General features: G+C 45.0%; 1 protein-coding gene across 1 annotated transcript in view; it reads left to right on the forward strand.

Moving 5' to 3' along the window:
* LOC147711075 (protein-arginine deiminase type-2-like) overlaps window positions 1-25,563 on the forward strand; it is a 727,074-nt gene that overhangs the window by 417,372 nt on the left and 284,139 nt on the right. The window contains exons 8-9 of the mRNA XM_086921889.1: window positions 21,870-21,973; window positions 23,313-23,424. Coding sequence (XP_086778015.1) covers window positions 21,870-21,973; window positions 23,313-23,424 — 216 coding nt within the window. The remainder of the gene's footprint in view (window positions 1-21,869; window positions 21,974-23,312; window positions 23,425-25,563) is intronic.

Here is a 25,563-nt window from a genome sequence, read left to right on the forward strand (position 1 = left end):
CATATTAGAAGTAGGTTGAGAGTTCAAGAAAATAGGAATAATTGGCTACCTCTTTGGAAGAGGCAAAACCTGTGGTAAAAAATAGGTCTTTTATTCAGCTCTGCATGTTGCTGAAAGCTGGGAAGATGGTGACTTTTATGTGGTGCACTTTTTTCCTATTATTCCCCAAAAACTCAAAGTTTGGCTATATTTTGCTTATTTTATCAACTCCCAGGGAATTCTCAAAACCTGGGTACAGTTAGAATCCCCAATATTTTGGGAAACAAAATATGCAAATCTGATGTGGATACCTTGTGTGGCAAAAAGTATATGGAGCTACCCCGAATAGATAAAAAATGGCTCAGAACGGGGGAGGTCTGGGGGAGTGGGGTATTAGCCCAGTAGTTAAGGTGTTTATTTATTGCTATCACCTTCAAGATATGGAAGACCATCAGTCAGCAAGTTGAATGTGACTTTTCTGAGGATTGCAATGGTAATCCTGGTTTTGATAGCTGTCGTTTGTGTGTGTTGCTTCTACTTTACAGTTTAGCTGTGCTGAGTGAGGCTTGTGTGCTCTTAACTGACTTTTCAGACCCTTTGAACCCAGGAGACAATTTGTCAACATTCAAGTGGCCCTGAGTGCCAAGTTTATTTAACCTAAGCCCATCTCTAGTTTCAGTTGTGCAATTTCGGGCCACTTGAGTATACAGCTGGCATCATGGTCCAGAGAGCAGGGCTTGCATGAAGCGTGCACTCACATTGGCTTAGCAAATTTCTACTATTATTCTCTCACTTAACATGCTTTTGTAGCAGATTTCATATAATTGAATTAGCTGTGTATTAGCAAATGTTTAGCAATTTTCTAGTCCTCTCCTGGAATGTATGCTTTACTTTTATTTATCTATTTGTTTATCCTGTTACCACATTCAACTCCTTTTGGTGCCATTTAAGCAGAGTAGAAAGAAAAGAAAGGGAAATAGGTATACCAATAAGAAACACAACTCCACATTAAAGCTCCCTCCACATGTTCCACACACTACCACATCTATTATAGCATTCAAAAAAGTTCTAAAACAGCTGCTTTCCAATAAAGTGGGCTCATCTAACTTTTTTTAATCATTGTCATCTGTGTCTCTTCTTGGTTATTCTCAATTGTTGGGAGATGAATGGCCATTCCATGGTGTACAGTTGTGATTCCTGCCCTGCATGCTCGACTGCAGGTATTTGGTATCCTGGTTATCATATTTTTAGTCCCTGCCTCATACTAACCTAGAGTGTGCATGAAGGTCTATGCCCACCCTTGACTTACGAATGGCCCTGGACGTACACAAATGCACCAAAATACACCTCTGTAGTGAAAACGAACTTATTTCCCTGTCACAGATTCATGCTTGTAGCACAATGGTGGCAGAATGTTTGATAGTGTGACAAGGTCTTTTAACCTGTAGCATGTGATTGCTTCATTCACCTTAAGTTCCGCAGCTAATTGTAAACACAAAATCCTAGCCTTCTTCCTGTTAGATGATTTCCCCCTTAGATCTAACTTGGATGTTGAGCATATAGATTCTAGCCAGTTAGAGTGTTGGGGAGGGAAATATTCTACCCACTTACAACAGAGTTCCCTTCTCACTAGAAGTTTGGCATACATTTGGAAGGATCTTGCTGGGCATGTAACAGGGGTGGCTGGAATTAATAGGTGAAGGGGGCGTTGTCCTCCCAGCCCAGTAGCTTTAGAGTGGAGACAAAACAAAGGGAAAAAATTAACACCATTGGAGCAGCTTTAAATACTCACTGCTCGGTGCTCCACTTCTATTTTGGTTTTTTTCTGAGGTGACATCAGACCCTCCGACAAGAGAGTCCTCCTATGAATGTGCTGAACTGGGCGAGGATAATTCCTCGCCCTTGAGGCACAAGCAAGGAGAGTGACATCAGTCTGATGGGAGTGGCTGCACCAAGCAGCAGTGAATAGGCTTAAAATGGGGCGCTTCTTACGTGGCCCAGGGCGGGGTCAGCAGAGCCTCATTCACATTAAGGGGAAGGGGTGAGGCTGGAACCAGTTGCAGTTGGCAAAAGAGCGGCGCCTGCAGCCATGGTAAACAAACAACTCCCCCCATGTTATTTTTGGAGCTAAAGGACTACGTCGCATATATGTAGGTGCTGCTGCTTCCCACGGTAGGGCATTTCAAATCAGTGAGAGTGAACATTCAAACGCTTTGTCTATCGTCTTTTATTTCTGTGGCATGTGTTGCATTGAAAGGCGTCCTGTGGGTTATAAAGTCAGTACAGCGCACCCAGACATGTTCAATGGCACCAGAGTGATTATTAGCTTTCGAACAGGATAGCGGAGAGAAAACTGCATGTGGCGCTGACTAGATGTGTCTTTTGTAGCCATTCTAACTTTCCCTGGATCCATATTTCATATTTCTATCAAGGAGCCTTAGACGTTAGTTTACTAACGCACACATTTAATATTTCCCAAAATGCATTATGGCGGCTGCTCGTCATGGACAATGAAACATTGATAAAGCTGGCAGTATTTACTTTATTTACTGTAAATACTGCCAGGTTTATCTCGTTTTACTGCCCATGGCGAGCAGCCGTCATTATCAGTGGCAGCTGGTGGAATTTGAAACTGGTGAGGCGTATGCAGAACGAGCGAGCCCGATGGCAATAAGGAGGGTTCAGGGGGATTCTCTCTCCATGAATTAAAAAAAAGAATTAGCATCTTTTTGGTGCGATTTTCAGCACTTTTTCTGTGATAAATGGACTAAAAATTCAATTCTTCTAGGCATTCATAAAAGAAAACTCATACATTATTTCAGAGAATTTCTGGGTTGCCAAGCAAGTCTGACTTCTGAAGAGGGCTAGGGTACTAAGCAAAACCGCTTTGGCTCTACCCTTTCCAATAGAAAAAACGAGTTAGCGATGTGAACAAGTTCAATGGACAAATCTGGGGTCTAAGAAGAGTCCCTCTCCTGAGGAAAGAAATTTAAACAAGATTGGCAAATGGTGCATTTTAAAACAAATGAATGCAGCGATAAAGAAAGGCTTATTAAGCAGTGGGAGCGTATAGTTTTGAAACATTAAACACATTAAAAACTTCCCCGTATCTTCTTGTATTAACTTGTTCAACAGTTAATGTAATGGAGCTACTTGGTTTAGCTATATGGGAGATGGGCCGTGGATTCCCTCCTTGGTCGTCACCTACCCAGTTGGTCTTTAGACAGACTTCTTTTCGTCTCTCCTTATTGTCTCGTCCCCAGCTCCTATCCCCTCTCCCCCGAATCTCTCCCCTTGCCTGCTACTCGGCCTACCCCCCTGTCCTTTGTGCCCTTTGACTAAGAACTCCTTCTTCCCTTGTTGGGGAAAGATCCAATATTTACAGTCTGGAGTCTCAGCGAACCCGCTGAGTGAGTCCACTGCACCAAGGGAGCCACTCACACTTGAGGTTTGGTATGGCAATCCTTGCCAAAGCATTCCCTCTCCCCTTTCTGGGGAAGGATCCAGTATGTAGGCCTTGGAGTCTCAGAGACCACTCTGAGAGAGTCCACTGCGCAAAGGGAGCCTCTCGCAACAGAGTTAGGGAAGTGATGACACTTCCCCTGGGATCACAGCTTACCGGACTTTGGACGTTTGCCCTGACTCGTGTACCGGTTTGTGACCCCGTCACCCTTCCGCTCCTCTTCCCATGCTGTGTCTCTCACCCTACCCTCCTCTTTCCCGCCTTCTTTATCTGTCTACTTCCCCTGCTCAAACCCCCCTCCTCTGAATCTCTCACCTTCCCTGCTTTTCCCCTTTCGTATTTGTGCTTATTGTTTATCTCGACCTTACAAGTTACTATGTGGCCTTGCTGTACGAACTATGTAACCTTTGTAACGATGTAACCTGTGACTATGATCTGATGCTCATGTAAAGCGCTCTGATACCTCCGGGTCTAGCCAGCGCTATATAAAACTTTTGAAATAAATAAAATAAATAAATAAATAAATATTATGTAAATTGTTCTGCATGACAACTTTAGTCCTTTAAAATGTATGCTTGCCCAGTGTTTTGCACTGCATGCTGCATTACCTTTGGAAAAATATGCTCTAACCAGACTTCGGGAAGCATCCACAGCTGCTGGCTGTACCCAGTCATATAGAGATATGTGCAGACAGGTCTTTAAGTGAGATGAAAAAAGTGGGTGCTCCCTATTAAAGAACATGCCAAATACATTTCTGTGTTTCCCATAGTGTACCATCAGACCGGTATTTTGATTTCTCTCTAAGATGTAATGTTATCCAGATAAATGGCACAACAACTGACATATGCCTAAAGACTGTCAGTATGATTGGTTTTGTCACTGGGTGTTAGCTGCTTAAGATACATGAGTAACAATAATGATTTCTCATAAATAATTAACATTGAAAATGTTTAGATTCTGAAATTCTGAAATAGTGAGTCTGTGAATTAAATAGCATTGATGCCTGTGGAAGGAGTTTTGGCCTTCAATTATGTGTGCTTTATGTTAGATATTTATCCTCTTTTTCTCTGCATATCTTGTCCATCTGCACATCTTCAACCCCCCTCTCTTTCCTCTTCAGCATCCTCTTTTCCCTCTTCCCCGAATGCCCTTCCTCACATCTGTCACTTCACTGCCCCCAACATGCACTGCACTCCTTCAAATATAAGCACTTTAATTTCTCTTACTTTGCCTTGCAAATAGTTTGACATGAGTGTACCCCCTTCACATACATTTCCACAGAAATTCAGTTTCAAATGAAATACCAAATATGCTCTGCAGAGAGAGAGGCCAACCCACTGACAGGCACTTTGTTTGGCTTTAGCCTTAGCACCTGCGTGCTCAATCAAAGCCCTTCATAAACACCTGGCATGGCTCAAGCCTCAAAGTATGCACAGACAAAAATACAGATAAACAACCATATTATAAAATAGCTAACTTGTGGGGAATGCAAGATCAAGTAAACATGTAAAATAAGAGAGGAACTGTAGAAGTGCACTGAAAGCTGAATTTTCTGTACATTGTGGTGTTCACAGCAGCTGGGTTACATCTCACACAAGCGCTTGATCTGTTTTCCCAGAATGTTTGTTTTCACAGAATAACACTAGTTGAGAGCAACAAGTGACTGCTGTGAGGCGTTGAGATCAGCTGAGCGCCTGCCCTAGGCAGAGATTGTCTGCATTTGATCCTAGATTTATGCAACCCGGGCATCTGGTCAGGTGAGGGGGCATAGGTCATTGACCCAGCGTGACCTATACAGAAGTTTCATGATCCACCGGTCAGAAGGGCTTCTGTTCTCACTTGCCACGGGCCTGTTAATGCGGACTGAAGCAGCGCTAATGGAGATGTGGTGGTAGGGCGTCAAAGTGGGCAGCAAGGGCATGCAACTGCGGCAAAGAGGAGGTGGTGTGAAACAAGAGCCCACATTACTATCGATGCCCGGGCTGCTGGCGCAAGTCGCCTCTTAGTTCCCATTCTGAATAGTTACCAAATAAAGAGACGGGCGCTGGAAGCAGGAATCACAAGAACAGGATTTATTACTCATGAGGAGAGCCTGTCATTTCGGACACGAAACACAGTGTCTTTCGGGAGTTGCTCTAACAAGTGTTCTGAGACATCGCCTTTTATACCTTACAAAACAATTCCTTATTACAATAACGACATTGTGAAACAAGGAGAAGACATCCCCGTAATCCTCGTGTCAATCCTACCCCACATATATCCACAATAGAGACCCTTGACCTGCCGATAAGAGGAGGGGGTAATCACACAGCTGAGTGTTCCGCCGATTTTTAGGATATGTGCGCCTGATCGTAGCCCAGGGGGTGGGGAGACCAGGATCAATAGTGGGTCCTTTGAAGAGGAGTGACTCCATACAATAAGGGGCAGTAAACAGTATCTCCCGGCTTAGGCGATGGCCTCGGACATGTGTGGACAGTCAATCGCAGAGGGAGGGTTTACTAACAGAGGGGTTATTCATGAGGGGAAAGGAAGTGTTGGTCAGGCGCGGTCGTGACTCCCAAGGACAGAGTCGCACAGAGAGAGAGAGGTCTTATTGACTCGTGCATGAGAGAGCGGGGGCAGTCAGGTACAGCTGGGGAGGGTTATGTCAGCTGAGGCGAAGGATGCCTCTTCAAGAGGAAATGGGGGGGTTTTGCGTGGGTCAAGCAGAAGGGTTGCCTTTCAGGGCAGGGTCGCGCAGAGGGAGAGGGTTTCATGGTCTATGCATGTGAGAGGGGGGGTTCAAATACGCGTAGAAGGGAAGCCGGTGATTCCAATGAGCGGGCAAAAGGCCATGGTGCCTAAAATAGCTATCAGGTACATGTGGGCACGGGCTTTTACTGGCGGAGTGGTGCGGTCAATATTTCACGGTATTCATGGTGCTTACAGGGAGGGGAGTGGGAAAAGGCAAATGAACGCCGCTTATGTACATCAATTTCGTGATTTTCCACAGTCGCCGCTTTTTACATAACAAAGTTCATTTCCTAATTGATGGGTGTACATATAAACAGGTGCGGTTGAAGAATTAGCATTTGTCAATACTAACATATGGCATATAATCATGGACAGTTGATGTGATTGGCAGAATGCAGCACATAGGAAATTGCATTTGTTGAGTTCCTAACGTTCAAACGTACTACATAGCATAAATGCTTCTGATTTTCTCAAAAAAATGTGACCAATGAACATTTTGACCAAGTAGTTGAGGGAGGAATTCAGTCCAATACACAAGATCTCTTCGTCACAGTGTCTTTTTAGCAGTGAGCCATCACTGGTAGGCTCTCGTTCGTATCTTTTCGTTGGCGCTGTTGAGCACCGGCGGTGGAGCTATAGGTCCAGCTCGGATCTATCCTTACTCGTTGCAGGGTGCGGTCAGTCCTCCGCTGTTAGACCACAGTCCTGTTCCCTAACCAATCCTTTTAGTGGCGCCTTATGCTCGGCACCTATATTTCCGTGGCACCACCCTATTTCCACCTAAATGCTGTTCTTCCTTTTGGCAAGAAGTCATGTGGAAAAGAGGGTGTGTGGTTCGAATAGTCGATAGGAGAGAGGGCGGAGTGGGGTCAGATTTCCTGGGACACACCAAAGGGACCAAGGGAGCAAAGGATAACAAGCAAGCAGGCCCATCAATCGGGCCCGAAAAAGGGGGCGAAGACTTCAGGCACACGTGGGTTAGCAGACGGAGGGCTTCAGGGCAGCCCGTCAAGTTTCATTTTCCACGTTTGAAATTGCTGTCTCGTCCCGTATCTTGTTGCTCTGCAGCTCCACCTTTGGTTGAGGTCACATGTGTCTCAAGATCTGCAGCCAGGCTGTACGTCACGTCCGACCCTTCTCCTCCTGTGATCGTATATCTTTGAATGGGTAAAAACAAGTTTTAGAGAACTGACAGGAGAAGAGATTTTTACATTTGAATTCCACTCGCAATCCTAACACCTGGGTGTTATGCTCATTGGTCATAGTCAGAAGTCTATTACCATGCAGTGTATATGTCGGCATTCCTACTGGGTTCATGCCGAGTTTATTCATCGTCTATTCATGACACATATGGACAGAAATCAGACCCCTATCAACTGCGCATTTCATCAAACTCAACATTTCGGAACCTCCAGGGAGGCTGCTCTTTCTAACCCGCGCCTTAACAGTCTAACATTTCCCTTTAGAGCTGGTTAACCCTTTCAAACAGGGCGGGGGTGCTATCATCGAGAGTCAGGGTTAAACAGATTTTTCTCGAGGGGCGACAGTTACTCATGGTCATCAGATATACATCGGGGACAGCAGCTGGGGTCAATCAAGTGGGGCGGGGACGCTTCGGGCATTCGCGCTTGAGTGCAAAGGGGTGGGGCAATCTGGGCATTGGGGGTCAATCTGGACGTTGGCGCTTGTCTCTGATGAACTGAAAAAAATAGGGTGCCATTGACATATAGTTCCCCTATAAAAGGCCAGATTGGGGGACCGTAGTCGTCTTACCTGTCCTTTCTTTCTTAGCCAATTCGAGTTCATTCATTTTGCAGAAAGGAGAGGTAGTAATTATGGCGAGATACAATCATTTTAGTTTCTGTCAATTTCGCTGAACACCTTCGCGTTCAATAAGTATCCAATCAGACTGGTGCCAGCGAGGCACAATTTTACCATAAAAAGGAAGATGGAACAGGGGGACTCTCGTAGAGAGTGAGAGTCGTCCGCAATCTAAACGAGCCATTCGGTACACGTATGACATGTAGAGAGAGAGAGAGAGAGAGAGATAGATAGAGGGGGAGAGAGTGGGAGAGAGAGAGAGAGAGAGACGTGTACGAAAATAGGTCATTTAGTGCGCTCACAACACGGAGCAGCAGGGGTCAGGTAACACAGAGACGCAAGCAAAGGGGAGACATAAACCCATACAGTACATGCACACAAACTCAGACGAAGGAAGACAGTACATGTATTACATATACAAGAGATTCACGACAAAACATAGAACAGTTATTGGCCAAAAAGATCTCTTTTTGCATGCTGCGTATCTTTAATATCCTGTTTATCTACGTGCTGAGCTCTTTTTACCTTTCCTCCTTTTCCCCTTGTTTGCTATCTTTGCGAATGTTCTCGGTTGCTAATACTTACATCTTGGCCAGTTGGTCAGGAATTAACCTGGTTGTGCTACTACTCACGGTGGGATCTTTGAGTCGTTTTTCCTTTTCTCCCTTTGGCGGAAAGGTTCTCCAGGCTGAGGCAACGGAGGGCATTAATCGGGAGAACAGTCGGACAGCTTAGCTATATCTATAAAAGTGCGAGAAGGAGGTGGTACATTTTTGAACATCAACAACATTCCTACCTTCCCAGACGGGTGGTGCCTAGGTAAACCTTACCCCGGAACTTTTCCTTGTCCTTTCCCTATCTAGTTAAGCGTCATAGTTGCACTATCTAGCGTGCTAGTTCGAGTCAAATTCCGTCATACAGTACTAACCCGTCAAGTTTCTATGTCATTCCATCCTCCCAGTTGCTACCTTCTAAGGAGGCACAGTCATATCTAAGTCTACGCCTTTCAAGGCTTCGTTAGCATAAGTACTATGCTCAGATCCCCTTTTTCTCCTTCTGTCGGTCGTTCGACCATCGCTCTTCCATACTTCAACCGATGTTCCGACGTGACCTGCAGAAGGGAGGAGAAAGAAGGGGGTGGGGGCAGCATTCAAAACACATCAGCGCGCAATAGTCCGAAAATGTTTTTACCTACCACATACTCGACCTATCTCCACGGGGCGCATTCTCTACCATCTCGGCGTTTAAGCCCAGAGGGACCAGTAGATAATCATCGATGGTCTGCGTATCTACACGAATCACTCGATCGTGGCCTTTTAGGTCGTGTGCAAGGGTGGTGGTCAGGTGGTATTTCTGTGGTGTCGCTTAAGGGCGTCTAGAACACTTTTCCGGCTGCCTGTGACACATAATGTAGCTGCTAAATATCGGGCCTTTTTACCCTTCAACCTTAATAAAGCTGCTCATTTTTCGCTTATATTGGAGACAGTAGTAACACATTCAAAAGCTCATTAATGCAACCACTACAATTATACTTTCCTTTTCAAAATACCTTTAATTAATAATGTTGGCGCACAAATACGGGCCTACAACCCAGTGGGCCGGCCACGGAGCAGACTGGAACCGTGCATAAGAGGAACGAAGTCGGTGATCATTTATTTCACAAAGTGCAGCAGTGCAATAAAATCGTATCGAACTTTCCTACAGGGCGAGTATGATGCATGTCAAGAATTCAAGCTTTCAATAATATTACCTCATTGTCCAACTATTTACTCAAGACCTAACGTTTATCAATTCATTGTCCAAATGGTCAATCAGTGCTTATTTCATACCAATTCATTGCTTCCAAACGTAATTAGTACCCACCCTGAATCAGTTCACTGTCTCAACACATAATCACTATCCATCTTATCGACTTTCATTGTCCAAAAAATGCATACATATCTCGGAGCATCAATGTTTGAGCAATCCGGGTGAACAAGGAGTTTTAAAGTTTCATTTTTGTATCGGCGCCATTTTGGGCGAGGTCAGGCAGGTCCCAGTATAGTCAGAATGCCTCCACTGACTCGTGGTTGGATCAGAACCTCTTTTGGCAGTTCAAAAAAGTTTTTCGCAATGGGGTAACGGACTAGCGATATGAACCATCAGTCAAAAGTGGGGAGGGAGGCAATAATCTTTCCTACCGGGTCATTCTGGCGTTCCACCGGAACTGAACAAATCTGTATCCTTGCAGGATTTTAGTCATTTCCAAACTGAGGCTGGCGCCGGCAGGAGTGCACCGACGTCTCGTGGCTCCATCGGAGGACAGGGCGGGGGGCACCTCGTGGAGAGGTCGGCCCCCCCGGCTCTTTTAGAATCTTCAAGGTTGAGGAGTACAGGGCGTGTGCCCGTCCCGGGCAAGGAAACCCGCTTTTTGATATGGACCCTTCTTCAAGCAGGAGCGTTGGGGTGTCGCTGGAAGCCTCCACCTGGAGGGAGGTGGGGGAGGCTCGTTCGCGCCACCTCCCCCTTCCAGCGACCCCACGCCGTTCTTCGGCTCCAGCGCTTTGGTACAGCCGTGCCAGGCAATGAAGATGGGGGGGGTCGGAGGCAGCAAGACATCCCCCCCTTGTCATGTGGCGGGACTACCTGCAACTCAAGCGTTGTCGTGTGGCGGGACTACCTGTCACTCTCAGGGGTTGCTGCTGGCGGGGCTACCTGCAACTATCCAGGGCCGTTCAGGACATAAGTAAAAAGAAAGGAGTGTTGTTGCAGCCATTATAGCTGAAAGAAGCGCTGCCGACCTCGCCTTGGCTTCGGACTTTGATGTTGGCTGGATCGGGCAAGCGAAAGAAGGGGGGGGGGTCGGTGGCTGAGGCAAGACATCCTCCCCCCTGGGCCCGCAGGGCAGAAGGAAGGAAGGGAATGGGGAGACCATCACGACCTCCGGGCCGTCCGCCCCACAGTCTCCCCCTCCGACGGCGGCCAGCCAGGCCCTGCTCTGCACGCGCCGAGGCCTCGCCTTCCGGATGGGCGTAACCGCGGGCCTGTTGCACGCCGGGAGCTTCCGGAATGGGGGTAGGTGTCTATGGATTTGTATCTATTTCATGTTACCGTTATTTGGGCGTGGTGAGCAATGAGGCAGACATGTTTGAAGCAGGAATAGGCAGCGGAACCTGGCTACCTCGTGGCTGTCTTGCTGTCAAGCTTTCGCTATTTTATATTTCTTATCACGAACTATTCCTAATCTTTCTTATTATTAGTGAAGTCGAAAGCTCATCAGGGGGTTACTGACTTAGCCCGATTTCTTTTATTTTTCCTTCTTTTCCTTAGCGTGTTTCAAGCTAAAGTTTCTGTTAACAGGGTACGGTGATCACTTCATATTTTTACGTGTCCTTTTCATTAGGGGTACTCCTGGACGGATCAGATGAGTTACCTCCAATAAATGGTCCGGGGTGGAACTAGATTATCAATCAGTGGGGAACACATGTCCCTTCATTAGGGTATCATCCTGGACGGACCAAGTGATGTACCTCCAATTACTAGGGTAGCCTCCTGGACGGACCAGATGGGCTACCTCCAATAAATGGTCAATGAGTGGGGAGCATATGTCCCTCCATTAGGGTAGCCTCCTGGGCGGACCAGGTGAGCTACCCCCAATAAATAGTCAATCAGTGGGGAGTGGGTAGGCCTGACGAATCATAAAGGGGCATAACCTACCCTTTACTACTTGCAAAGACTAGACAGAATATTTCTATTCCACGTTGTTTGCAAACAGAAAATACCTCAAACAAACAATTCCTTGGACAACAATGTCCAGTCAATCAATCAATCAGTGGGGAGAAAAACAGGCATGACGGATTACAACGGGGACAAACGTCTGCATTACCTGCCCTTCGCTATCTGCAAAGGGAGACAGAATATTCCTATTCATCTCTGTTTGTGGACAGGGAAGATCTCAAAGAGCAACAATCGATTATTAATCGATAACAAACAATCAGTGGGGAGAAAGGTAGGCCTGACGAATCATAAAGGGGCATAACCTACCCTTCTCCATCTGCAAAGAGAGACGAACGTTCCTATTCGCCGCTGTTTGCAAACAGAGAATGTCTCGTTCTCAAGAAGAGAACCAATATTTCAAGTAGCCACCAAAGCTAAATGAACCAATAACAACAATATCAGTATTTAAATACCGATTCCAATACAATCAATCAATCAATCAGATGGATAAAACCACCCTACCAATCAGGCGTAAAAACACCCTACTTAATCTTACCCGGACCGGACCATGCGGATAGTTCTTCGTCTTCCCCCTCCAGCGCCCAATCGTTCTCTTACTCTATGCAGCATTCCTGTGGGATTCCAGTCAGGACAGTAGGTCACTCGAGAGAGGTCCGTTCAGAATCGGTGAAGTTCATTCAATCGGCAGCCGGACGAGGGCCCTCTCAAGGCAGGTATACTCCGATCATTTAGATGTTCACCTCATCGTCTGGATCTCTCTTACTGGACCTTATGTCACTGATGGACCCCGCGTTGGGACGCCAATTGTGAAACAAGAGCCCACATTACTATCGATGCCCGGGCTGCTGGCGCAAGTCGCCTCTTAGTTCCCATTCTGAATAGTTACCAAATAAAGAGACGGGCACTGGAAGCAGGAATCACAAGAACAGGATTTATTACTCATGAGGAGAGCCTGTCATTTCGGACACGAAACACAGTGTCTTTCGGGAGTTGCTCTAACAAGTGTTCTGAGACATCACCTTTTATACCTTACAAAACATTCCTTATTACAATAACGACATTGTGAAACAAGGAGAAGACATCCCCGTAATCCTCGTGTCAATCCTACCCCACATATATCCACAATAGAGACCCTTGACCTGCCGATAAGAGGAGGGGGTAATCACACAGCTGAGTGTTCCGCCGATTTTTAGGATATGTGCGCCTGATCGTAGCCCAGGGGGTGGGGAGGCCAGGATCAATAGTGGGTCCTTTGAAGAGGAGTGACTCCATACAATAAGGGGCAGTAAACAGTATCTCCCGGCTTAGGCGATGGCCTCGGACATGTGTGGACAGTCAATCGCAGAGGGAGGGTTTACTAACAGAGGGGTTATTCATGAGGGGAAAGGAAGTGTTGGTCAGGCGCGGTCGTGACTCCCAAGGACAGAGTCGCACAGAGAGAGAGAGGTCTTATTGACTCGTGCATGAGAGAGCGGGGGCAGTCAGGTACAGCTGGGGAGGGTTATGTCAGCTGAGGCGAAGAATGCCTCTTCAAGAGGAAATGGGGGGGTTTTGCGTGGGTCAAGCAGAAGGGTTGCCTTTCAGGACAGGGTCGCGCAGAGGGAGAGGGTTTCATGGTCTATGCATGTGAGAGGGGGGGTTCAAATACGCATAGAAGGGAAGCCGGTGATTCCAATGAGCGGGCAAAAGGCCATGGTGCCTAAAATAGCTATCAGGTACATGTGGGCACGGGCTTTTACTGGCGGAGTGGTGCGGTCAATATTTCACGGTATTCATGGTGCTTACAGGGAGGGGAGTGGGAAAAGGCAAATGAACGCCGCTTATGTACATCAATTTCGTGATTTTCCACAGTGGGGGCTCGAGAGAGGTTTCAATGACAAAAATAGATGATATTTTTCTATCTATTGAGGATCAAGGGAGCGCAGTTGCCAAGTCTCTGCCACCCTGCCCCTTTCGGGCGGAGTCAATGATTAATCCGTGGGCAGGGCACCAACGTATCACAGACACATGCCCTCCTCCTGAAGTACACAATCGCAAGTCTCCCCTCACCCCCACTCCGTGGGGTGCCTTTCCCCCAATGCCTTCTCCCGCAGTTAACCTTCGCGGACCAGTATCCACCCCACACACGCCCTGCCTAAACACAGGGCGCTTCGCTGCGACAGATAGGCGCTAATTCTAGTTCCAAAAGCTGGGCCGGCAGAGACCAAAAATACACCAAAATACACACTGCTAAAAATAGCTCCACGAGGCCTGGGGCCTGACCGACCCTCCCACCAGAGTCAAGATGGCAGGGCTTAATTACCAGGAGCACAGCAATGCCACAGACAGAGGTTTGGTGAGGGTCGAGGGGAGAAAAATAGGTTGGTATGGTCAAAAGTGCTCTCTTGATTCTATTTTTTATATTTGCAAGTTCACCACTAACCTGAGGTGAGGTGGATGTTAAAGTCAGAGGCTGTAGACAGGGCACTGGATTCCCAAAGAGTTTTTGGTAGGGGACGAGACAGTAACTGCGGGGACTATCTGAGCTGAATTCCGTGCAGAAAAACCTGCCGTCTGCTGCTACAGAGAGCCCATCCATCTAGATCAGGTTTCACTGCTCCCACACAACAGAGTCAGGCCAAGCTTTGACTGCAGCAACACTAGCGAGACCAAGAATCTCGCACAATCGAAAACCCGCCTCGCTCGCAGACACCAGCTCAGTTTGTATTGCCTCTAAATTCCAACTTCAGTCTAAACCTTAATTATCTAAAGAAGATGCCATGTGTGAGCTCTTTGAACAGCCTACAACATGCTCCAGAAGGAAATCCATAAGCGTGCATGCTGAGGTTAGAGGCAGGAAGAGATGCGCTTTCCCAAGTCAGGGGAAGTCAGGGCAGGATTTTCTTGTCAGGAAACGGGGACTAAAGTGAGACTGAAAACAAACCCTTTTCCGACGTAGTCGGATCATCAGTCAGGATTGTGAAGCTGCCACATGCAGAGAATCTGCCTCCAGTCAGGACTGGCGAGGAGGGGGCCCAAGTGCCAGGGAAGGGTGCAGAGTCCGCGCTAGCAAGGGGGAGGGTCAGTTAAGTTTGCCAGGGCTGAGAGCAGTGAACATGCAGGGCAGACATGAGGGGAGAGGCTCAGAGCACTTCCAGAGCGGCTCAGCGTCTACAAAGAACTGGCACTTAGCACGTGTGTGCAGGCTGGAGACAGAGGCACAGAGGTTGGGAGCAGTTCTTCTAACGCGGGCAGCAGGATGCGTACGGCACACCTGCTTGCAGGATGGACACAGTTTCCACATAGAACTGGTAGTGGCACCTGTGTGCAGGCAGAGAACATGGTTTCTTCTCAACACAGGTCCTGTATGCAGGGTGGGAGCAGTGTCCATGCAGGGTTGGGAGGGGGGCACAGAAGTAGCGCACAGGTTGATTTGAGTACATTTAGCAACTCTGGCCAGCTATTTATCTTGCAATACACAGAATGGCAGAGTTCGGGCGCCCAACAACCTTTCAGAGCTACAACATTGGACCCTGGATAGAACCACAGGCTGTGGCCAGTCGCTGCTCACAATAGGTCCGGGGGGGACCTATTGTAATAAAGTAAAGAAAACTTACCTGACCGGGTCCACGACCGCACCTCTGACGGAGAGGAAGGGACAGCCAGATCTGAAAGTGAAAAGGCGTTCGCTTCTAATCATCCTCCCGCCGTCGCAGCCAATAAATGACCACACTCGCTGGTGGCAACCCCTCTCAGCCAATCCAGACGCTGCTGCAGCAGCGCCAGGATTGGCTTGAGCAGGGACTGTCCATGCCCATAGGAGACCGGGGCTGCGGCCACTGGTCAGTAGCAACCCTCGCCCAGATGTTGATTTTGAAGTTAATGCTGTTAGTGGGGCAATGCCCCAACGGACGCAGCACCACTGGCCCCTTGCCATCACACGGACACAGAATGTATTTATTTAATGTTGCCCTCACTTTCTGTTCTTTACATCATTGGGGTTCTGTGGAATGGCTACCCATTAAACAGTGCTTTCGTTGGCTTATAGATCTGATCTTAAAACACAATAAAGTCTCATAAATGCATTTATGGCCTTGAGTGATTTCTCTAACATAACATCATCACGACGAGTCGACAGTTGCGAGAGACCGATAACTCAATTTTTGCGGGGAATGGCATGTTGGAAGAATTGAGTCTCAGAAGAATAGAAACTGAGGGAAGCAGCCTGACAGCACACAAGTGCGAAGGGACCTGAAGCGCGCAGTGACTTGACACATTTGGGGAGGGCAGAAAGACACATAGTGAGGCAGATGTGTGTGAGTTTTTATCTTTTATTCTGACAGTGCTTCGCTGGCTGTTCACGCACTATTGCATGCATCACTCACGCGCATACGCATGAAGTCTCCATGTGTCTGTGATGCCTCACCATTGTTCTGGCAATGGGAGGTTGGGAGGGAGGGAGGCAAGCCAAACCAAGACCCATTTTGTGTGTGAAAAAGGCTGCTTTATTGAAACAGGTGCATATTACAAAACAACCAACTGGCAACTGCCTTACAAAACTAAAGCCTCGCTATACATCAAATAGCTGACTCCTGATCCCTCCCACCTCTATGATCCCCTCAAAAGTTCCCCCACCCTGGTATTAACATAACAACAACATTACACAGTATTGCCGTTAAAACTTTTTCCCCCAATGACACCCCGTTCCCTACCTGCCTTCCTGCAACTGTAACTAACAAACGTCTATCCTGAAACTTAGACTACCTGCCTACCCTTTTCCTGCCCCTGCTTACAAACTTCCATCCAATACTTAACGAAAAACATGTGCCAACCCTGGTAAACTTTTCAAAAACATGTTCCAAGTGACAACCTCCATAAGATCCCTTATGCACCTGTCTCCACAAACCTGGCCTAAACCAAAGAATAAATCCCAAAGACTCAACCCAGCTAAAATTCTAGAAAAAAGGAATGCGACGGTGGGGCCAAGAAAACTATTACTATCTACCCTGCTGCCAGCCACCAAGTCACCAAAACTTAAAATGGTGGCTGGCAAATCCCCTCATAGTATTATATAAGCATAGGGCTACTTGGGCTACAATTGGGCTATATTTGGGCTACACCTAAAAAAACCCCCACAAAATGGCACTACGTTTGGCTGCCTCCCAAACCTCCTGTGTCGCTGGCTGTTTCTCACGTATTACATCACCATGTCCCTGATGTACCGGCGTGGCTGTTTTCGTTTTGGCAGTGCTGGGCAACAGGATGCACATTGAAGATTTTTAAAGATTTTGCTCGCACGATTGGTGATGAGCACACCTCAAACAGCTTTACATCACCTACACTAACAATGACAGGTATACCTGGGGAAACATTCTTTATTCAAAAGGAAAAAAAACAGTACTCTTTTGACATAAAGTGTAATTTACTTGCTCTTTAGCATTTGTGGGTGAGTGTAATACAAACAAACCAATAGGTTTGAAAATAGAACCCTTACCTACCAACCTAGTTGGTGGCATGCTTCATTATAGGGTTCCCACCTAGGATACCGAATGCATCCTAGGTGTGCTTTAACGCTTGATTACAGCAGAGCTGGTGTTTGTTAATGACAGTTGTGATGATAGTGAGTTAAAACTGCCTAGATGATTCCTCTCCTAGCCAGGAGTGCTTTAATAATGGGGTCCTGTGGCAGGATTAAAAGGAGGAAATGTGGATATCTGGGAGATATCATTGATCTCTTGTATCCTAAGCATGGTCTACATGTTTCTGACAAAGAAGGTTTTTAACACACATGCCATATGGTATGACATGCTTTAGTGTTTATTTTTACCATAACTCCGTGAAAACTCTTGCATGACTTAGTTTTAGCCAATTAAAATATGGAGACAAAAAATAAACACATTTTGAGACTTATTCGGTAGGCAGCTGAAATGGAAATTACAGTAATGATAAATGCACAGTGCCTTGCTCTTCCACAGAGAAGGTGGATATTTGTTTACTTTCTCATGACCGCCACCTCTTCAATCAGAATGGCCCTCAGCTCAGTCTGCGCTTGTTGTCCCTCCTGGATCATGGAGGTGTTGGGAATTGTAGTTTTCTGAGGTTTGGAGACAGCTGTTGACGTGCTTTTGCTAGTAGGGGTCGGACTCTGTTTTCCAGTTGTACCTCCGGCCCTGAGAGGTAGAGCACATTGGGCCCGGGCTGCTTTGTACAGCTGCCTGGTTGGAGAATTGAGAACTATTGTTACGCCTGTTGTGGGTCCGTACTGGACTACAGCAGGCCAGGTGGGTTGTCACCCCTCCAGTGAGTGTTGGGAGGCTTGAGTGGCATAAACGGGTATGTATCCCTTCGACAGTGAGCCATTAGATAATTTATTTTATGAAGGTTGTACAGGATGGCAAAGGGTAGTGTTTTTACTGAGATCTAAGGGGATATTTTACTTGATTGCGGTATAAGTATGATTCTCCAAATGAGCGTAAGTTGACAGGCAAGTATACAACAGTGGCCTTGCATGAGGCATTGAAGCACTTATGCATGTTTTGTCTCAGTAGAATTGTACGGCGAACCGGAATTCCGCTGCTTGTGGAACTCTGCGGAATCTCACCGAGTCTTTGGTAAACTCCCAGAATTCCATGGAGTAAAACTTCTCGAGTTATGCCCACTCCTACTTATTAAAGCATTTAACTTTTTTTAGACAAAACAAAGTACTGAGGAATCTGTAGAGGAGTACATTTCAGACTATTAAGTTGCAGAGACTTCACTTTAACTGAAGTGATTGACATGGCAAAGGGTATCGGGAGGTCAATTGTGTTAAGTTAACTGATGGCGGCAGAGTCCTTGACACAGGGTGTGTCAGCTGTGAGTATGGAGTCTTAATCTGAAGCTATAGGAGCAATCACTATCAGAAATAAAGTAGTGAAGTTTCCATAAAGAAAGATGTCAAATACACACTACAAATGTGGAACCAGTTTGTATTTTGACAATAATCCACATTGCCCTGCAATTGACAAACGTTGCAAGAAATGTAAAAAGTTGGTCACTTCTAAGGAGTGTGCAAAAATTCAAAATCGCAAGTCAGAGTCAGAGTCAGCAGTATTGAATTTGATATGGATCAATGCTAAATGATTCATCTTGAGTGGTTCTTACTATTACGCCATAAGACAATATTACTGGCAAAACTAAAGGTCCGTGGTTCAAAGCTCTCATTGGTGAAGTGGCAGTGGACTTGATGGCAGATTCAGCGTCAGCCTATCAGACATTCTATACAAAGAAAAATGGAACAATATTTCCTTATTTGGTACTGACATTCATTCTAAAGCATTTGCAGAATAAATTATAGATATTCTAGGTTACTTTATTGAATCACTCACATGCTTAGAAAAAAGAATTGTAACATAATATATGTAGCCATTAAGGGCAAAAACATCATTGGCTGGCAAGATTAAGCCAGACTTGCATTCCTGGAGCTGACAAACCTGTGATCATAGCCGATAATTCAATTTTCTTCATTGAGTCCAATGAGGATGTGAAGTTAGAAAGTGTGGTCGGAAATTTTTAATGGCAAAATAAGGAATATATCAAAGTTCTAAACTTAATGAAGCTTAAAGAATCTGCAGTTCCTGTGGTATATAAGGTCAGATTAGTACCTCTGAGCGTTAGATTTGAGCTCCGAAGTCTGTTGTATAATCTGTGTGCAGAAGGGGTGATTCATCCACTGTGTTATCTGGATGGGTTAGCCCAGTAGCGATTGTCAGGAAGAAAACAGGTGAAATGTGCATGTGTGTTGACTTACACACCTAAAATAAGAACATTGCCATTGATTGCTATCCGTTGCCCTAGGTGCAAGAGGTATTGGCCAAATTAGGAGGATCTAAAGTGTTCTCATTACGTGATCTCAGGTATGCATGTCACAGATACCACTTGCTGCAGAGAGTCAAGCTCTTACTGCGTTTATTACTCCCTTAGGGGCATATACGTTTTTACTCATGCCATTTTGATGAGCCTCTGCAGCAAGTGTATTTCAGAGGTTCGCGGTGCTATTCTAATGGGCATTCCGGGTATGCCAGCCTTTCAGAATAAGGTAGTCGTGAGAGAACATAATTTGATCCTAGAAAGAGTACTTCGAGTGTTCAAAAATGTGGGTATCATTTAAGGAAAGAGAAGTCTACATTTATGGTGAATCAATTAGTCTATTTAGGGCACAGTGTATCAGAACTGGGTATCAAACCCAAATTGTCTTTGGTTCGAGCCATTCAAAGCACTTCTCCACCTCAGAACAAGGATACATTGCGTTACTTTCTGAGCATTGTGAATATTACTTGCTTTTCATACACAGATATGCCTTTGTTGTACAACCATTAAGAAACAAATTAAAAAGGCACACAAATGTGAGTGGACTAGCTGCGCCAATGAAGCATTTATACATGTCATATATCTCATTATCAGTGGACCCGTGTTGTTGGCGTTAATTGCTGGTAAACCCTGTTTTGTAATGGTGGACGTCAGTCAACTTGGCTTAGGCACCATACTGTCACAATGGGTGGGCAAAAAAGAGCACACAGTTGCCAATGCATCATGCTCACTTGCATCTACTAAAATGAAATGTAACACCATTAAGGGGGAGGGGTTGGCTTGCTCTTGGACTTTTGAAAAGTTGAAATCTTTCCTGTGGAGCATGCATTTTGAAATATTTACAGAACACATGCCTCTTATTTTTATGCTTGATGGCAATGGTACAGGCAATACCTCAGCCAGGTTAGTACAAATTCTTTCAAGGTTAAAATAATTCAATGTTTCAATCAAATACCTGTCTGGGGCTAAGAATGCAAGGGTAGATAGTCTGTTGATGATGCCCTTAAATATTGATACCCCAGAAGAACGAGTGGATGATGAGGAATGCATTGTGGCGCATGATGTTGATTGGAGTGAGGAACAGTGTACCATTTCTAGCAGGATTGATTAAAAGCTTTCTTGCAGATCCACTTCTGAAGCAACTAGTTGGGTTTGTTAAAAATAGATGGACCAAAGAAAGAAACTTAGAGTCAACTTTGAAGAATTTTGCACAAGTTGCAGATTAACTTTCTCTGCTGGTGGGGTTTTTGTTAGTACATGATCTTCTGGTTCCACCAACATCCTTTAGAGAATCCTTGTTTGGGAATGCTTATGAGGGACATTTAGGAATCACAGCTATCATCCATAAGCTCAAGCAATTGTACTGGTGGCCTGGCATGGATGCTCAGTTTAACAGGTGGGTTTCAGCTTGCAGCACGTGTTGTCTCTGACAAACACGGGAGAACATGTTAGTCTATTCTACATATGGTTCCTCTACGCTATTGACCTTGGATTAAGCTATGACTTGATTTTTCAGGGCCATTTGAGCTTTTACCAAGCAGCAAAAGATACATTATAGTCCAAGTGGACTGCTGTTTGAGGTGGTCTATTTTGATTTTGTCGCCACACCAGATACCGCTCCTGTTATTACATTCTTGCAGAAAGTATTCAAGGTGGAAGGACCACAGAGAAGGATTATCTTTGACAATGGAACCCGTTTTCAGTCTATGAAAATTAGGAAATTTTTAGAAAATTTAAACATTAAGCATTTACTGATAGCTCTCTATTCTCCAACTTCCAATTGCATAGTAGAACGAGTGAGTAGGTTTTTGAAAGAGGAAGTTAAAACTCTATTGTTCTCATGTGTTCTAGATTAAAACTTTTTAAGGAAAAGATGAATGGAGTTACATGGTGACTTCACATAGCACTACAGGTCAATCACTTCAAATAAGATGTATTCAACTTGGAGTCGAGTTATGTTGAAGTGGAAGGAGGTCTATACTTCCTCCACTAATGTCTGTGCTTTCAGCTGGGTTTGATTCTCGCTAACTTGCACCAGGGCTTCTCTTGTTGTACTTATTCTATATGCAAGGAAGCTGATTCCCCTGCCAACAAACCCATTCTGTTGAATGTGGAAAGAGTATGCTCTTTCTCTGTAATGTTCATATGTAAGTGCATCTTTCCTTATTATGCCCCACACTGTGCACGTGATGCGTGATTGAGGGACAGGTGCATCGCTTGACCATCAAAGCATTTAAGGAAAAAACATCTACAAATCGTAATGCTCAGTTTTTCTTTGCCATCCCTCATGTATAAAAATATGTTTTTCACTTCTTGTTTTTATTTCCAGGGTATCCCGGAAGCGCCTATTTACACAGACATGGTAACGTTTCGAATGTCTCCACTGATCATCACTCCAAACATTCTGGAGCCTGAAGAGGTTTTTGTTTGCAGGTAAATAGAATACTAAAGGATAGATTCGGGAGAGCTATCGCACATCAACATTATCCCAAAGGCCCTTGTCACAAGGCTGAGATGTGTAGAATACTCAATTCTGTGCTTCACAAAGTGCACTTGCATTTTGTGGGAGCACTATAGGACCCTGATACTTAGACATTCATTGGTTTTTATGGCTCATGTTGGTGGGGGGGCATGCTGACCTAAAGAGTCCCCTCACTTCTACCCATGTCAGAAATATATGGCTGCTTTGTAGATGAGGATACTTAAAAGACTCTGCAGTGTTTCTTTTTCATTTCACCCTAATAACGCGTTAAAAAAAGAAAAATGCATACCTAAGTCTACATAGTGCAGGTGGAAGTCTAAAGAGGCTCTTCATGGCTGGCAAGGGTCCCATATGATCCATCTTGTCCTAAGCATTCCACTGTGGTTGGTCTGCATCTGGTCATACGAGCCTTGGGTGGTATAGGGGCCATACCGAATGTTTCTATTCACTCTAACGTATTCATCAACCCTAAAGGCCAGTTCAGAATTTGGCAAATTTTGTGCTGAGGTTATTTGCATGTTGTTCAGGAACTTAGGGCTTGATAAACACTATTTGTCACGTTGGCTATCTTATTTGTGTTTTTCACTTTTTTACTTATGCATGCAAAATGCAGAACACGTTTTAGTAATCAAACACCTTATAATTTGGAGAGCTTTCAGATGACTTTTTTGAAAATTCATAATTCACTTTGCTTGTCTATTCTGCTGTAATGGAGATTGTTGCATATGCACTGTATACGCCTTATACAATTTTAGTATAGGGCAGTCATTGATGTTGTAAAATGTAGAAAAAATATAGAAAATGTAGAATATCAAAATATTTTAGGGGTTTTCTTACGAAGGCCATTCCCAATCGAAGACATTGAACTAACGCCCAAAGAGTTATCTATGAACCAACAAAAAGTGGAAATATTTGAAAATGTGTCTACGAATCTTTTCTTAAATGTTAAATGTTACTGAGATCCCATTTTAAAGTATTGAGCCCAGAAGTGTATATTTAAAAAGTCCAGCGACGTTGGAGGTGACAGAAGGTTGGAGTAAGGTCTGAACCCCCCCCCCCCCCCCCCGCTTTTGACTAGAGCATTTATAGGAAAGGGGCACGGTAGGTCAGAGATATGTTTTGTGAAGCAATTTAAGGAAACAGCTGCACTGGGCAAGTGGGGATGTGGGTGGAAGTGACATTGGTTGCATTTACCAGGGGCAGGAAGACAGCTCTATCACTGTGGCATCTTTTGGGCTAATTCTTGTTTCACCTGGGTGTTTTCTCTGTCCCCTCTGTGTTTCTCTTCAGTGTGAAAGATAACTATCTGTTTTTGAAAGAGATAAAGAGCTTAGTGAGTGAAGCACACTACAAGATCAGCATCTGCTTCGAATATGTGAATCGTGGGGATCGGTGGATGCAGGTAGAGAACTTTAATTCCCTTTTCGAATACAATTTTAATTTTGTCCTGTTCTGGGAAAACTGGTACCGAACCATTGATGATTGAAGAAAAGTTTGAAATTCACTGTACTATTTGTATTTAAAAGTTTGGAGCAAATTTCTGACTTTTAAGAAATCCACAAACCCTTTTAGGAATCATCCTATAAATGTGAAACTGTTGCCGATCCAATACATGCTTAGGTACTTCTGCATAGAAACAGTTTTTTCCCGCTTTTTTCCAGCTGGCAAAATTTATTTCTCTGTATAGAATCTCCTCCCTTTGCACTCTTATCCGTTTTGGTGTTCCCTCCTCATTTCCCCTCAAAGCACATATTCGTACGAGCTCTTGCAAAAAGCATATTTGTGAGCATTTTCATGGCGGAAAGCAACCTGCACTATTGGTGACTACTCACCCAGAATCGTCCACAAATCCGCCCCTACTACTATACTTCAAAACATGAAATGCCACCATGTTTTTAGAAAAGAATTCGGTACTTTCACATTATGTATTGGAACAGGTAAGGAGGCACAATTATTTAAGAGTGTGTTCCACAGTCTTTCAGCTCGCTGTCCGGTGCCTTTCACAAAGGTGTCTGAGGTGTGCCCAGGCACTGATCATTAAAACCGCGTGGTCAAGTTTCATGTTAGCATTTTTGCAGACAGCATATTCCGTTACTTATGTTTCAAATCTTTAGTGTTAAGTATTTAAATTCAATAGCTAGCAACAGCCACATCTTAGGAGATAAAAAAGAACTGGTTAACATCATCAGCATTAAAAAGGAAAAAAACACATAACTGATGAATGTATGCACATAAAAAATTAACAACAAAAAACACTACGGTGGGGGAGGACCTCGGGGAGATTTAAAGAACAGGCTCTGGATACGATCCCCAAAGAACCTACAAACAACAAAAGGTACCAGAGGGTCTCAAAACAAACACCGCCCAGAGGTGTACAAAAGTTGCCCAAACACCCACAGCTCAAAATTGATTCGGCACAGGAGGCTCTCAAGGGATGAGGAAAATACCCATCAGTCACCATTCGGATCCGCCCTTCATCATTTGGGATTTTATCCGAACCACCCGTCTGAGAAAATCAGTGCCACAATCAAAGGTCGACCCGGTGGTAAGGGGGTCCCTTTGGTGGTATTTACAGTAACAGTGTGGTCTACCACTCGATGTTAATGAGTGGACAAAGACATGGGACTGGGGTGTGCAGTGCAAGAAAAAGTGAGTGAAAAAAGAAAAAACCAAGACAAAAGAGTGTGTTAAAATTGGTTTAGAAAAGCACAGAATGTTATTTATTCTATGTGTGCCTTAAATACCAAGATTAAAAGTATATGTGGCCTTAAGCAGTCTGGTTATGTAGACTGCCTGAGGTAAGGGTGGTCGACATGTTTCTGCAATACAGGGACTGTTGCGTCCTTGCTTTCATCAGGACCAGAGCTAGAAAAGTTAGGGCTACTGCACAACGTGAAAATAATGAGTAAGGTGAAAAGGTGACAAAAGGAAATAAGACAAGTGCACACGGTCACCTGAATAATCCAAATGCCCTTACAGTCTGTGTCGATCACTGTGGAGAGAAAAGAGGTGTGGGTATCGGGTTTAAACTATCAGTATCCTATGGGTTACAAAATAAGTCCATAGTTTATGGATCAATATTACAATCACATTCGAAAAGTTGATCTATTCGCTCTTATTATTTACAGAACCAGTTTTAATCCATTTGGAAAGAGACTTTATTAGCCAAATGTCATCCAGTTCTTACCTTGATCTGTAAGGTAGACTGGCCTCACCCCACCTGGCAGCGGCTCAGGGGAAGATGAAGCACCGCTCTAAAAAACATGTGAAAACACATGTCAATCACAATGTGCACAACAAAATACAGAACACTCTCCATTACCAGTAGCCGGGTGTAAACAGGACTTGCATCTGTAATTAGTGATGCAGTTCCCTAGGGCGACGGAGAAAAGGCTCCGCCGCGTCAAATGGACTCGTGCGGGAATGGAGCAGCATAGCGAGAAACCAGAATAGAAGGAGCTCGTCTTACCTTTCCGTCGGTATTCCAAGGCCGGCGTCCTAGCCGACTGGGGAGGTACCGGGCGGAAGGCGCGAGGCTGTT

Source organism: Lissotriton vulgaris, chromosome 5, assembly GCF_964263255.1.
Source record: "Lissotriton vulgaris chromosome 5, aLisVul1.2, whole genome shotgun sequence".
In the NCBI taxonomy this organism is placed as follows: Eukaryota; Metazoa; Chordata; class Amphibia; order Caudata; family Salamandridae; genus Lissotriton; species Lissotriton vulgaris.